This window comes from Sus scrofa, chromosome X (assembly GCF_000003025.6).
Source record: "Sus scrofa isolate TJ Tabasco breed Duroc chromosome X, Sscrofa11.1, whole genome shotgun sequence".
Classification (NCBI taxonomy): domain Eukaryota; kingdom Metazoa; phylum Chordata; class Mammalia; order Artiodactyla; family Suidae; genus Sus; species Sus scrofa.
The window spans coordinates 13,495,454-13,508,728 of NC_010461.5; the positions used below are offsets into that span (position 1 = coordinate 13,495,454).

Sequence of the window (13,275 nt, forward strand, 5' to 3'; positions counted from 1 at the left end):
TATTAAGGCTCCATCCTAGTGCTTAGGGAGTGGGCTAGTTGGAGTGGTTTATCCATAATGAATTGTTTTGCAATTTCTCAGTATTAAGTAAAAAAAAGAAGCTGGGCATTTTACTTTGGCTGGTAAGCTCCAGGAGAATTAGCATTTAAAATATTTTCAAGATACCCACATCTGTTGCAAGATTTGATAAGTGTAAATCCAGGAACTAAGAGCCGTTATTAACTAATGCAAGTTGAATCTGTTCGAAAAGAGATCACAATTGGGGAGTGTGACTGTTAGTTCATGTGATCAGTGTCTTTCATTTTCCCAAGGAAAGTCTTAGGGGACTAGCTGGGAGTGTCTCAGGCGTGTTTTAGTAATCTAGGTAACCGAGCAGTGGTGACACGGTTCTCTGGGAGGCTTTAAATCCTCAGACACTGCTTTTTGTCCAAGCCGCATTTGGAGAACACATCTCCTCCATTCGTTAAATCAGCCGGCTTAGGGGCCGTGGGGAAGCAGTATCCCTCATAACCGCAGCTCAGAGCGCCAGGCTCCTCAGGGATCGCCTCTGAACTCTGCTCTGGTTCTTTGAAGCAGGAAACGCAATCTCCCACGATGTCACCCCTCGCCTCCCCGCCTTCTTCCCCGCCTCATTATCAGAGGGTGCCCTTGAGCCATGGCTACAGCAAACTGCGGAGCAGCACGGAGCAGATGCATCCAGGTAAGAGGCCCGCTGTCCCGGGCTGTGTCCGGGAGCCTCCTTAATCTCACAGGCGGCAGCGCCGCTGCCCGTGGAGTCTCCTGACTTCATTGCTCTGTCTTTCGAAACCTGGCGTCACTCAATTTTGTAGGCTCAAGCTGGATTAAAAAAAAATAAAATAAAATGAAGTCTGTCTCAGCAGTGCTTTGTTTTCTGTCCTACAAACTGGCATCTTTAGCCTCGTAGATGATGAGTTAGGTGATTAACCCTTCATATGCAGATTTCATCCCACAGGAACCGAGCCTATGAAGGATGTGTGTTGTTTTGGAATTGTTGCTCCCTTCTGCAAACATACCAAACATATTTATATGATAACAGCTTTTATGAAAGTACTTACAAAACAGAACTCTGCCGAAGCGTCGATTCAGCCTTGAAAGACTAAGCACATAAATGAAAATATTTAGCTCTTGTGTTTGGGAATGAGAAGAAGAGAAATGCTGGGGCAAGCGTTGTGCTGAGGTGTGTGACGTGCCCAGGTGTAGGGATGCCGGGCTCCCAGTCGTGCTCTGCTGGCCGTGTTAGTGGTAACATACACGAGTTGAGTCTGAGGATGCCTTGCCGAGTTGGCTGCCTAGGCTGCAAAGCTTAAAGCTCCATAAATTCACCGCAGCATCTTGTCTTCCTGGGGCTCAGGTTCCTCGTTTAACATTTGACCAATCAAAGCTCTTCTAGAAATGGATAGCCGTAACCCCTTTTTTTATTCTCTGAGCTGAAACTGAAAATGACCCAGTTTCTGTAGGTTTTTGCTGCATTGAAAATAGTGGCGACTGCTAGAGGAACACAGGTATAAAAATGTGTGTTGGGCTGGACTAACGAGAGGCTGTCATCTTGCAGAGAGAAGCGGGTGTGGCATAATGGAAAAGTCCTTTGATTGGAATCAGAAGGTGAGGGTTTATGTGACCTCGAGCAAGCCACTTACTGCTCTGAACCATGATTTTCCTTGTCCTCTCTCTCTCTCTTTTTTTTTTTTTGGTCTTTTTGTCTTTTCTAGGGCCGCACCCACGGCATATGGAGGTTCCCAGGCTAGGGGTCGAATCGGAGCTGTAGCCACCGGCCTACACCACAGCCACAGCAATGCGGGATCCGAGCCGCGTCTGTGACCTACACCACAGCTCACGACAACGCCGGATCCTCAACCCGCTGAGCAAGGCCAGGGGTCAAACCTGCAACCTCATGGTTCCTAGTTGGATTCCTTAACCACTGAGCCATGACGGGAACTCCCCCTTGTCCTCTTTTTAAATGGAGTGATAGGGGTGTTGTGAGGATAAGTGACAACATGGGTATCAAATCTGATTGGAAATTAAGTCCTATGCAAATACATGATAATGTTGTTAGGGGATCCAGCCACCAAAAGTCACTCCCCTGGAACTTGAGTGGCCCATTGGTGTCTGAAATGAAACGGGGTTGAGAATTCTTTGTTTTTTTCTTACAGTCTCTCCTGCCAGATTTCCCTGTTTTTGGAAGTGGGTTTTTTCCCCCTAATTTCAACTAGATTTGCAAATTTGAGTCCTATGCCTAGCAAGTTGCCTGGTTTTGAGTTTTTAATTCACAGATGGGTCATTTTTTTGGTTCTACTGAGTCAGCCTGTCACCACATTCTACCCTGTTTCGATGTTCCTTACCAAGCCTGTCTGTACCAGCGCTCTCTGCTTCATGCTCCGTTTTCTCCTCATTCCATTCACACTGGGCTTTCATTTCCCCCGTGGCAAGGAAACAACCTGTTTCTATCCATCTTTCTTGACTTGCAGCAGCCTCTGTCCAGGTTGTCCATGCTTTCATTCTTTCTTAGCTTTTTTTTTTTTAAAGCGAGGTAAAATTTACATATGATAAAATGCACACATTTAAACTCTTCAGTTTCAGTTGTAACAAATGGATATACCCACGTATCCTCACTTCAATCAAAAATAAACTCTTTGAAGTTCCATCGTGGCACAGTGAAAGCAAATTCGACAAAAGACAAAAAGACACGATGGAATATTACCTAGCCATAAAAAAGAATGAAATAATGCCCCCCCCCTTTTAAAGGGCTGCACCTTCGGCATATGGAAGCTCTGAGGCTAGGGGTCAAATTGGAACTACAGCTGTGGGTCTATGCCACAGTCATAGCAACTGAGGATCTGAGCCGCGTCTGTGACCTATGCCGTAGCTCACAGCAACACTGGATCCTTAAGCTACTGAGTGCAGCCAGGGATCGAACCCGTGTCCTCATGGATGCTAGTTGGATTCGTTACCGCTGAGCCGTAATGGGAACTCTAAAATAATGCCATTTGTAACAACACGAATGGACCTGGAGGGTATTATGCTTAGTGAAGTAAGTCAGAGAAAGACAAATAACTGTATGCTATCACTTACACGTGGAATCTAAAAAATAGAAAGGAGAAATGAATATAACCAGACAGAAAGCTACTCATAGATCCAGAGGACAAGCTAGTGGTCACCAGTGGGGAGAGGGAAGGGGGAGGGACAAGATGGGGGTAAGGGGGTAAGCGGTACAAACTGCTGTGTATGAAATACCTAAGCTACAGGGATATATTATACAGCACAGAAGATGCAGCCATTATTTTATAATAACTTTAAATGCAATATAATCTATAAAGTATTGAATCATTATGCTCAAACTAATATCGTAAATCAACTATGCTTCAATTAAAAAAGTGAAAGTCTCCCTGACAATAAAAAAAGGAAAACAATATTTCTGTCACCCAGAGATGCCCCTTTCCAGTCATTCCCGCCCCCTCTGTTCAGAAAAGCACTGTTTTGATTTTAATCACCGTAGGTTCGTTTTGCCTCTTCTAGAGCGTCATATAAATGGAATCACGTGGAATGAGGGGACTCTTACGTGTCTTTCCGTCAGAATAGTGCTTGAGATTCTCCTTGTTCTCGTGCGTCTCAGTAGTTTGTTCCTTTTTATTACTCAGTAATGTTCCACTGAATCATGGTTTGATGAGCTGTTCTCCTGCTGATGGACCTTTAGGTTATTTCCATTGTTTGGCTCTTATGAATAAGGGAGCTATGAACGTTTGTGTGTGAGTCTTTTTGTGACAAATGTTGTCATTTTCCTGGCACCTGGGAGTGGAGTTGCTGCACGTTAGGGTAGGTGTATAAGAACCTACCAAAGAGCTTTATGTAGTGGCTGTATGTTCCCCCTGGAGATGACGGAGCAGAGTTCAGTGCTCCTTGCCAGCAGTTGGCACTCTGGCTTCTTTCTTCAGCATTCTTTTTTTTTTTTTTTTTTTTTTTTTTTCTTTTTTAGGCTTCCCCACAGCATGTGGAGTTCTGGGGCCAGGGTCCTGGGCCAGGGATCAGATCTGAGCCACAGCTGTTACAACGCTGGATCCTTAACCCCACTGTGCTGGGTTGGGGGTTGAACCTGCGTCCCAATGCTCCAGAGATGCGGTCAATCCTGTTGTGCCACGCGGGAACTCCATTTTTTCAGTGTTTTTAATTTTGGCTACTCTATAGATGTGAAATGACATCTCCTTTGTGGGTGCTTTTATTCTTGAAACATTGCTTTCTAAGTTTCTGTTACTCCTTCCTGGTTTTTCTCCCACATCATGATCCTTAAACTTGGTGAGCTGCTCTTCCAGAGGGTTCTCCTTCACTTAGCATCACGATAGAGAGGAGACCTATGGGGAAACAGTCTCCCCCCGTTTCTCTAGGAGTTGAGTTTTTTGAGTCTGTCTGTTGATTAGAAGCCTCTCAGATCTCTGTAGCTGGGAACAAGGTCATTCATAAATCAGATGTTTATACAGGTATTTCCATGTAGACTTCTCCATCTGTCTAAGTCAAGGGGGAGGAGAGTTTTACTATCTGCGCTTTGGGTCCATCTTGTGATTTTTGCTTCTCTTTGATACTATTCACTTCCAAAGCTTGTTCATTCCCGTTTTTACCACATTGGTGGATTTTCCTCCAAAGGCTTTTTTTCTCCCTGTCTGTTTCCTTTTCTGCCCTATATCTCTAGGTGGAGAAGCGAACTTTGTTCTCTTTCTCACATGTTCAGAGCTCAGTTTCTCTTACGTCTTCCCTGTTTTTTCCATGTTTCTTAATTCTCCTTTGTTGCCTTCCCAGTGCCATCAACTCATCTGATGAGCCCAGGATTCTCCTTCCAATTTCTGTACTCCATCTTTCCTTTACTCTACACAGTAGCATATCTACAACCCGATAACAAGGGTTCCTGGGTTATATATATATATTTTTTTTGTCTTTTGTCTTTTTTTTTTTTTTGTTGTTGTTGTTGTTGTTGTTGCTATTTCTTGGGCCGCTCCCGCGGCATATGGAGGTTCCCAGGCTAGGGGTTGAATTGGAGCTGTAGCCACCGGCCTACGCCAGAGCCACAGCAACTCGGGATCCGAGCCGCGTCTGCAGCCTACACCACAGCTCCGGCAACGCCGGATCGTTAACCCACCAAACAAGGGCAGGGATCGAACCTGCAACCTCATGGTTCCTAGTCGGATTCATTAACCACTGCGCCACGACGGGAACTCCCCTGGGTTATTCTTAATTTATGCATGTTCATAAAGGAGTTTGCTGCTAGGATAATTTTCTTTTTCCTTTTTTTAATGGTATGAATGCAATTTATTGTTTGGCGCAGGAGGTGGCCCGGGAAGGATAGGACACCTTCGGTGCTGGGGCAGTTCCATGGACCCTGTACTCACTTGGTTGCGGCCCTCTGCTGGGATCATTTTTCTAGGAATCCATTTTTTCCGGGGTCAGTTTCCTGTTGAGGTTCGACCATGATTCCTGGCTAAGGGGCACATGTGTGTGTTTTAAATTAGACTGAGCATCTTCAGGCCAGTTTGTGATTCAGAGCCCCTCTTCCACTGCTCTCCCGGGTCCCGCCAGTCTCATCTGCTGGATGAGCTATAGCTGATGCTCTTTGGGTAAGACATGGGCCAGGCATCGTGTAGCGGTCTTTATGTGCATAATAGTTTTACTTACTGCACTTCTCAGAGGCAGAAAGTGCTGTCTGTATGAAATAAATAATGTTTAAATCACAGCAATGCATGTATATATTTAAATACCATAAATGCCTATAGTAAAAACAACGCTTCTTCCTACTCAACCTGTTTCTGGTCTTCAGAGAACTACTTATTTTTTTTTTAACTTTTTAAATTTTTTAATTGAAGTATAGTTGACTTAACAGTGTTTCAGGTGTACAGCAAAGTGACTCATTTATTTAGTCATATTCTTTTCCATTGTACGTTATTACAGGATATTGAATATACTTCCCTCTCCCCAACAGTAGGTTCCTGTTGCTTATCTGTTTTGTACATGGTGGTGTGTATCTGGTAATCCCAAACTCCTAACTTATTATCCCTCCTCCCCCTTTCCACGTGGTCATCATAACTTTGTTTTCTAGCTCTGTGAGTCTATTTCTGTTGTGTAAATGAGTTCATTTGTATCATATATTAGATTCCACATATAAGTAATATATCATATTTGTCACTCTCTGACTTACTTCACTTAGGATGATAATTCCTCTGTCCATCCATGTTGTTGCAAATGGCATTTTTCATTCTTTTTTATGGCTAAGTAATATTCTCTTGGGTGTGTGTTTGTGTGTGTGTGTATTACATTTTCTTGAGGGATGATAAGCAATTTTATTTAATGCCAATACATTTTCTTTTTCTTTTTTAAATAATTTTAATTTTTTCCATTATAGTCGGTTTTAGAGTGTTCTGTTGATTTCTAATGTACAGCAAAGTGACCCAGTCTTACTTATATGTATATATATTTATATACATTCTTTTTTCTCACATTGTTCTCCATCATGTTCCATCACGAGTGACTAGACATAGTTCCCTGTGCTATACTGCAGGATCTCATTGCTTATCCCCTCCAAATGCAGTTGTTTGCATTTATTACTCCCAGCCTCCCAATTCATCCCACTCCCTCCCCCTTGGCAACAAGTCTGTCCTCCAAGTCCATGAGTTTCTTTTCCGTTCCTTTGTGCCATGTATTAGATTCCAGATATAAGTGCTATCATAGGGTATTTGTCTTTCTCTTTCTGACTTACTTCACTCAGGATGACAGTCTCTAGTTCCATTCATGTGGCTGCGAATGTCATTATTTTGTTCTTTTTTATGGCTGAGTAATATATATATATATATCACATTTTCTTAATCCATTCATCTGTTGATGGACATTTGGGTTGTTTCCATGTCTTGGTTATCATAAATAGTGCTGTAATGAACATATGAGTGCATGTATCTTTTTCAAGGAAAGTATGGTCTGGATATATGCCCAAGAGTGGGGTTGCTGGGTCATATGGTAGTTCTGTATTTAGTTTTCTAAGGTACCTCCATCCTGTTCTCCATAGGGGTTGTACCAGTTTACATTCCCACCAACAGTGTAGGAGGGTTCCCTTTTCTCCACACCCTCTCCAGCATTTGTTACTTGTAGACTTACTAAGATGGCCATCCTGACTGGTGTGAGGTGGTACCTCATAATAGTTTTGATTTGCATTTCTCTAATAATTAGCGATGTTGAGCATTTTTTCATGTGATTATTGGCTATCTGTATATCTTCTTTGGAGAAATGTATATATAGGTCTTTTACCCATTTTTCCCTTGGGTTGTTGGCTTCTTTGTTGTTGAGTTGTATAAGTTGTTTGTATATTTTAGAGATTAATCCTTTGTCAGTTGCATCGTTTGAAACTATTTTCTCCCATTCTGTAAGTTGTCTTTTTTTTTTTTTTTATGGTTTCCTTTGCTGTGCAAAAGCTTGGAAGTTAGATTAAGTCCAATTGGTTTATTTTTGCTTTTGTTTCTGTTGCCTTGGGAGACTGAGCTAAGAAAACATTTACACGGTTGATGTCAGAGAATGTTTTGCTTATGTTCTCTTCTAGGAGTCTTGTCTTACGTTTACGTCCATTTTGAGTTTATTTTCGTGCATGGTGTGAGTGTGTGTTCCAGTTTCATTGCTTTACATGCAGTTGTCTAGCTTTCCCAGCACCACTCGCTGAAGACCGCCTTTTTCCCATTTCATATTCTTGCTTGCTTTGTTGAAGATTAAGTGACCGTAGGTGTCTGGGTTTACTTCTGGGTTCTCTATTCTGTTCCATTGGTTTGTCTGTCTGTTTTGGTACCAGTACCACACTGTCTTGATGACTGCGGCTCTGTAATACTGTCTGAAGTCTGGGAGAGTTATGCCTCCTGTTTGATTTTTGTTCCTCAGGATTGCTTTGGAAATTCTGGGTCTTTTACGGTTCCATACAAATTTTTGGATTGTTTGTTCTAGTTCTGTGAAAAATATCATGGGTGATTTGATAGGGATGGCATTGAATCTGTAGATTGCTTTGGGTAGTATAGCCATTTTTACGATATTAATTCTTCCAACCCAGGAGCATGGAATATCTTTCCATTTCTTTGAATCCTCTTTAATTTTCCACCATTGTGCAAGAATGACTCACATATTGGCTATACATCTAAAGTCAATTTGATTTTCACATTTTATTTTCATGAGAAAAATCTTTTTTTTTTTTTTTTTTTTTTTGCTTTTTAGGGCCGCCCCTGAGGCATAGGGAGGTTCCCAGGCTAGGAGTTGAATTGAAGCTGCAGCTGCCAGCCTACATCACAGCCACAGCAACGTGGGCTCTGAGCCATGTCTGCGACTTATACCACAGCTCAGGGCAACGCTGGATCCCTGACCCACTGAGCAAGGCCAGGGATCAAACCCATATCCTCACAGATATTAGTCAGATTTGTTTCCACTGAATCACAATTGGCACTTCCAAAAGCCTTTTTTTTTTTCTTGTTCTTTTGTTTTGTTTTGGCTTTTTAGGGCTGCATCCACGGCATTTGGAAATTCCCGGGGTAGGGGTCGAATTAAGAACTGCAGCTGTTGGACACAGCCACAGCAGCGCCATATCTGAGCTGTGTCTGTGACCTACAGCACAGCTCACAGCAACACTGGATCTTTAATTCACTGAGCGAGGTCAGGGATTAAACCCATGTCCTCGTTGGTTTCGTTACTGCTGAGCCACAATGGGAACTCCTCAGAGTGAAGAAATCTTTTTTTTTTTTTTTTTTTTTTGTCTTTTGTCTTTTTTTGTCTTTTGTTGTTGTTGTTGTTGCTATTTCTTGGGCCGCTCCCGCGGCATATGGAGGTTCCCAGGCCAGGGGTCGAATTGGAGCTGTAGCCACCGGCCTACGCCAGAGCCACAGCAACACGGGATCCGAGCCGCGTCTGCAACCTACACCACAGCTCACGGCAACGCCGGATCGTTAACCCACTGAGCAAGGGCAGGGACCGAACCCGCAACCTCATGGTTCCTAGTCGGATTCGTTAACCACTGCGCCACGACGGGAACTCCAGAGTGAAGAAATCTTTAGGGTTCATTGTATACTCGCCCGCTGGGAGAAGGGTGGTGCTTTTAGTTCCTTACTCATAGTCTTATGAGAGGATCTGAAAATTATTTATTTTGGAGTTCCTGCCGTGGCTTAGGGGAAACGAATCTGACTAGCATCCATGAGGACATAGGTTCGATCCCTGACATCGCTCAGTGGGTAAGGATCCAGTGTTGCCGTGAGCTGGGGTGTAGGTCGCAGAGGCGGCTCAGATCTGATGTTGCTGTGGCTGTGGTGTAGGCCGGCCTTGTAGCTCCAATTAGACCCCTAGCCTGGGAACCTCTGTGTGCCACAGGTGCAGCCCTAAAAAGACAACAAAAAGGAGTTACTAAGTTTGCGTTGACTTGCATGTTTGGGCTTTTATTTGGGAGGAAGGAGAGGAGAGGCAGTGAGCAACGTCTCCTCTCTTACCTCTTGAGTTCACTTGCGCTTGCACTCGAGGAGTCACACTGCTGGTGGCCTGCATATCAGCTCTGGTGCCAGTGGAGCTGATTGGACCATGTGTCTAAGATTTGCGACCAGGTGGCTTTAGACACCTTTCCAATCACAGGCAGGTGTTATCAGCGTAGGCTTCCCATGGGAGTAGGAAGAGAAAATAGGCCATTGAGGCCAGGCCTTTCCAAACATGAGCCACCATGTGGCTGAGGCTTCGTTCAAGCCTGACTGATGAGATGTGTCTGTCTCTGCCAAGGGAAGGAAGGTCTTTGTCCCTGAGGTCCCGGAGCCCCTGGCCAGGTGGCCTCCCCCTGCCCGTGTCCCTCCCTCTGAGGGGAGCCAAAGGCAGAGGCCTGAGGGACCAGCTTCCCAGCGAGAGCCCAAGGCCACTAGGTCCCAGCTGTGGTGCCATGTGTTATGGTTCAAAGCTTCTGGCAGGAGGAGTTTAGTTTGATGTTCCACCACAATGGAATGATCTTAAAAATCCTGCAAGGACAACACCTGCCTACCAGCCGAGACTTCCTTGTTTAAGATTTGGGCTATGTGCTCTCTGTGTATGTTTCTTTTGCAGGTTTTGTATTTTTAATCTGTTCCTGGTAGGGTCGGGAAATCCATTTCATGATTTGCCAGGCAGTGATTTTGATGTTTTTAGATATTTTAATGTGTTATAATGTTGTGTTCCAGTTCCTTGGAGGAACTACAAAGAGCAGATGTGAGCCCAGGAGTGGTGTGGTGTGTTCTTCATGTGCTGTTGTTATACTTCCTCTATTTTAAAAAGTTCAAACTATGCTAAAGGTGATGCCTGCTACGGGATAAGGCCTCTCTGCTCTCTCTCCCTGATTTTATTTAAAAGGAAGCCATAGAAAGAAAGCAGTTTCCTTACTTATATACTTCCGAAAACCTGAACTGTTAATCCACAGAGATCAAAGATGGTGTCATCTCGGGCCATAATTTCTCCTTTCTTTTGGAGCTGGATGCTGCCTGGGTATTGTTTTCCTTCTATATTGGTAAGGTCGTTATTAAGTGTTCTGGAGACAAAAAAAGAATGAAAAAAATACATTTTAAAACATTTTTTTTCCCCTGAATTTGCATCTTCCTTTAATGTCAACATTCGCAGAATCCCGTTTGCACGCGTCTCGGAGTTTAAAACATTTTCTTAAAGGTGGCAAAATTATTTTGAGTTTGGTTATTGAATGATAAAATAATAAATATAAAACACGTTTATTCCTTTTCGTGTTTTCCTCTGCATGGTTTTACATTCTTTCGAATAATAGAAAGCAGAACGTGCTATTTATTTTTCAAAAATAATAAAATAAATGATAATGTTGAATCTTAATGTTCAAAATGCATCTTCATTTTCTCCTTTGGGGCAGGTAGGTGATGAATGGAAGCCTTGGGGATAGGAGGGCAAATATAGAATTTACCTTATGTTTAGAATTTGAACATATACAACATGGTACTTTTCTAATTGCTCTTATTTTCTGTTCCAGTGTAGGTTCACACTGTTCCACCCTTCCACTTTAGTCTTAATTTAATCTGATGTAAATATTTTCCAGCCTTACCATGAATTGCTTGACTGTCTTTAGATTGGTCAGTTAAATTGTATCCAGAGGTAGCAAGGTTTGTTTGTCTTAGGTGGCCCTTTCTGTGAAAACTCTAATGCCTTCGCTGATTCTTCCCTGACGAGCAGGCACTTGGAGGGTGAAATCATAGCTTGGGGGTGGGATGTGTGTGTGCCATGCTGATTTTCCCTCCTGCTGTTTCAGCTCCATATGAAGCTAGACAGCCCCTTGTGCAGCCTGAGGGACCCTCGTCAGGGGGCCCAGGAGCCAAACCCCCTCGGCATCAGGCTTCCCTTATCCGGGTAAGTGACACTGCGGGCTTATGCCCCTGGGAGACTTTGGGGACGGGGCTTTTTGATGAGCCTCTTTGTTTTCCTTTTGTTGTAAGGAGGATATGAAATTCCCCCCTAATGTAAGTACTGGATTTCTTGTTCTGTTACTCTTTCCCTAAATCTTTTCTGTTATGCACGTTTCTCCCCTTCTCAGTGTCCCTAGACCAGTTTGGGCTGGCTTTGGGTCTTTGTTTTGTCTAAAGTGCCCTTCCCCCTTCATCTGCTTACTCATTAGGCACCTCCTTAGGAGAGCTTCGCTTTTTTCAAAACGGCCTGTCTCACCTCTGCCTCGGTCTTCATTTTCCCTCCTTCAGTGCACAGTTAGCTGTTCCGCATTTGTTTTTGGCCTCCAGTTACATTGCGCGTGTGGAAGGCAGAGGTCGTTCTCCTGTATTTTCTCTCAGTGCCTAGTCCAGTGATGTCAGAGAAGAGCTATTTTACAGGTGGCAACAACTCTCACTCCCTTTATGTGATAGATACAAAAGAAATATGGCAGAAGCTCAAGTGACAGCTCCGTTTCCTCTGGCTACACCGCAGCTTGGACAATATCTGCTTCCCTTTGCCATTGTCTTCCTGGGGATAAAGAGCTCTTATTTTTTCCGTATCTGCCACTGTTAGCTTATGTCGTACCTCTGAGGCCGGTGCTGGTAAAGTCGCATTCCCAAAAAAGGATGTGTGCCTGTGTGTGTCTGCCTGACAGAAATCCCGAGAAAACTGGGTTCGCTGTCTGACTCTAAAGACAAGTAGAAGGAGGGGGCTTTGTATAACACTTCTTTTTTTTTTCTTTTTTTCTTTTTTGGCCACCCCATGGCATCTGGAGTTCCTGGGCCTGGGATCAGATCTGAGCCACCCTTGTGACCTGTGCTGTAGCCGGGGCAGCGCCAGATCCTTAATCCACGGTGCCGGGCCTGGGACGGGACCTCTGTCCTGGTGCTGCAGAGATGCCGCTGATCCCCGTGCGCCACAGCAGGAGCTCCTCTATGACATGGCACTTGTCCAGCTTAGAAGGACCACCACTGTGCCGCCAGTTTCCTCCAGATAGAAGGATAATGTCAGATAGTGCCCTAAAGAAGTGGGATGGTGGTCTGGAACAGAATGAACGAGGCTGAGGAAGTTGGTGGTGGTCTCTGACTCGCCTCTGGGGATGGGGTTCTGGGTTAGGCTCGCTCTAGAACTTACCTCCTAAGAGGGAACTCTGTGTGCAAAGAACTTTCCTAAAGGTGATAGATAATTTAGCCATATGCTGTATATTCGTATGGAATGCTTCCTTCAGCTTTCAGATCTAGGTACTGTTCTATGAGTATAGAGGATGTAACTGTGACCAAGAGGGGTCCGTCAAGTCATGAACCTCCAGTTTCACTGGTAACGCGTAAGCGGCAAAGTCAGAATTGGAGCCCAGACCTGGCCAGTGTCAAACGCTACTCTTTCAAATACTTTGCTATGTCCATTAGAGTCCTGTATTACAAGGAGGCTAGGTTCTAGAGTTGCTATATAAATAAACTTTGGGTGTCATAAAAAAAAATTCCTGAAAACCCTTTTATTGCTGCCACACTGGGGAGCCCCGCTGCCATTCTCTCCTAGGTCTGGTGGAGCTCAATCCCCGCTCCCCAAGTTGGAACAGACACTTGTTTCTTCAGCTGAGCTGCAGATGCAGTAGTTGGCTGCGTTTAGAGGTCGTGTGGTACAAAAATATGTGTCTTTTAACATGAGAATCACACCCACTGTGGAGTGATGGTTCCATTAGCAGCGGTATCGGAGGGACCGGGATTCATCTTAAAGATCTGCGAGGTGTGAGTCTGCATGGCTCTGCACAGTACCTCCTGGTGCTGTGGAGACCAGATCCTCCACTGTCAGAATGAT

General features: G+C 44.2%; 1 protein-coding gene across 3 annotated transcripts in view; it reads left to right on the forward strand.

The window, feature by feature from the left end:
* Nucleotides 1-13,275, forward strand: part of REPS2 (RALBP1 associated Eps domain containing 2) — a 245,546-nt gene that overhangs the window by 82,092 nt on the left and 150,179 nt on the right. For 2 of the 3 annotated variants that reach the window (XM_021080774.1, XM_021080776.1), the window contains exons 4-5: nucleotides 574-700; nucleotides 11,288-11,385. In XM_021080774.1, the coding sequence (XP_020936433.1) occupies nucleotides 574-700; nucleotides 11,288-11,385 (225 nt within the window). The remainder of the gene's footprint in view (nucleotides 1-573; nucleotides 701-11,287; nucleotides 11,386-13,275) is intronic. The other variant, XM_021080775.1, reaches the window with a different exon arrangement.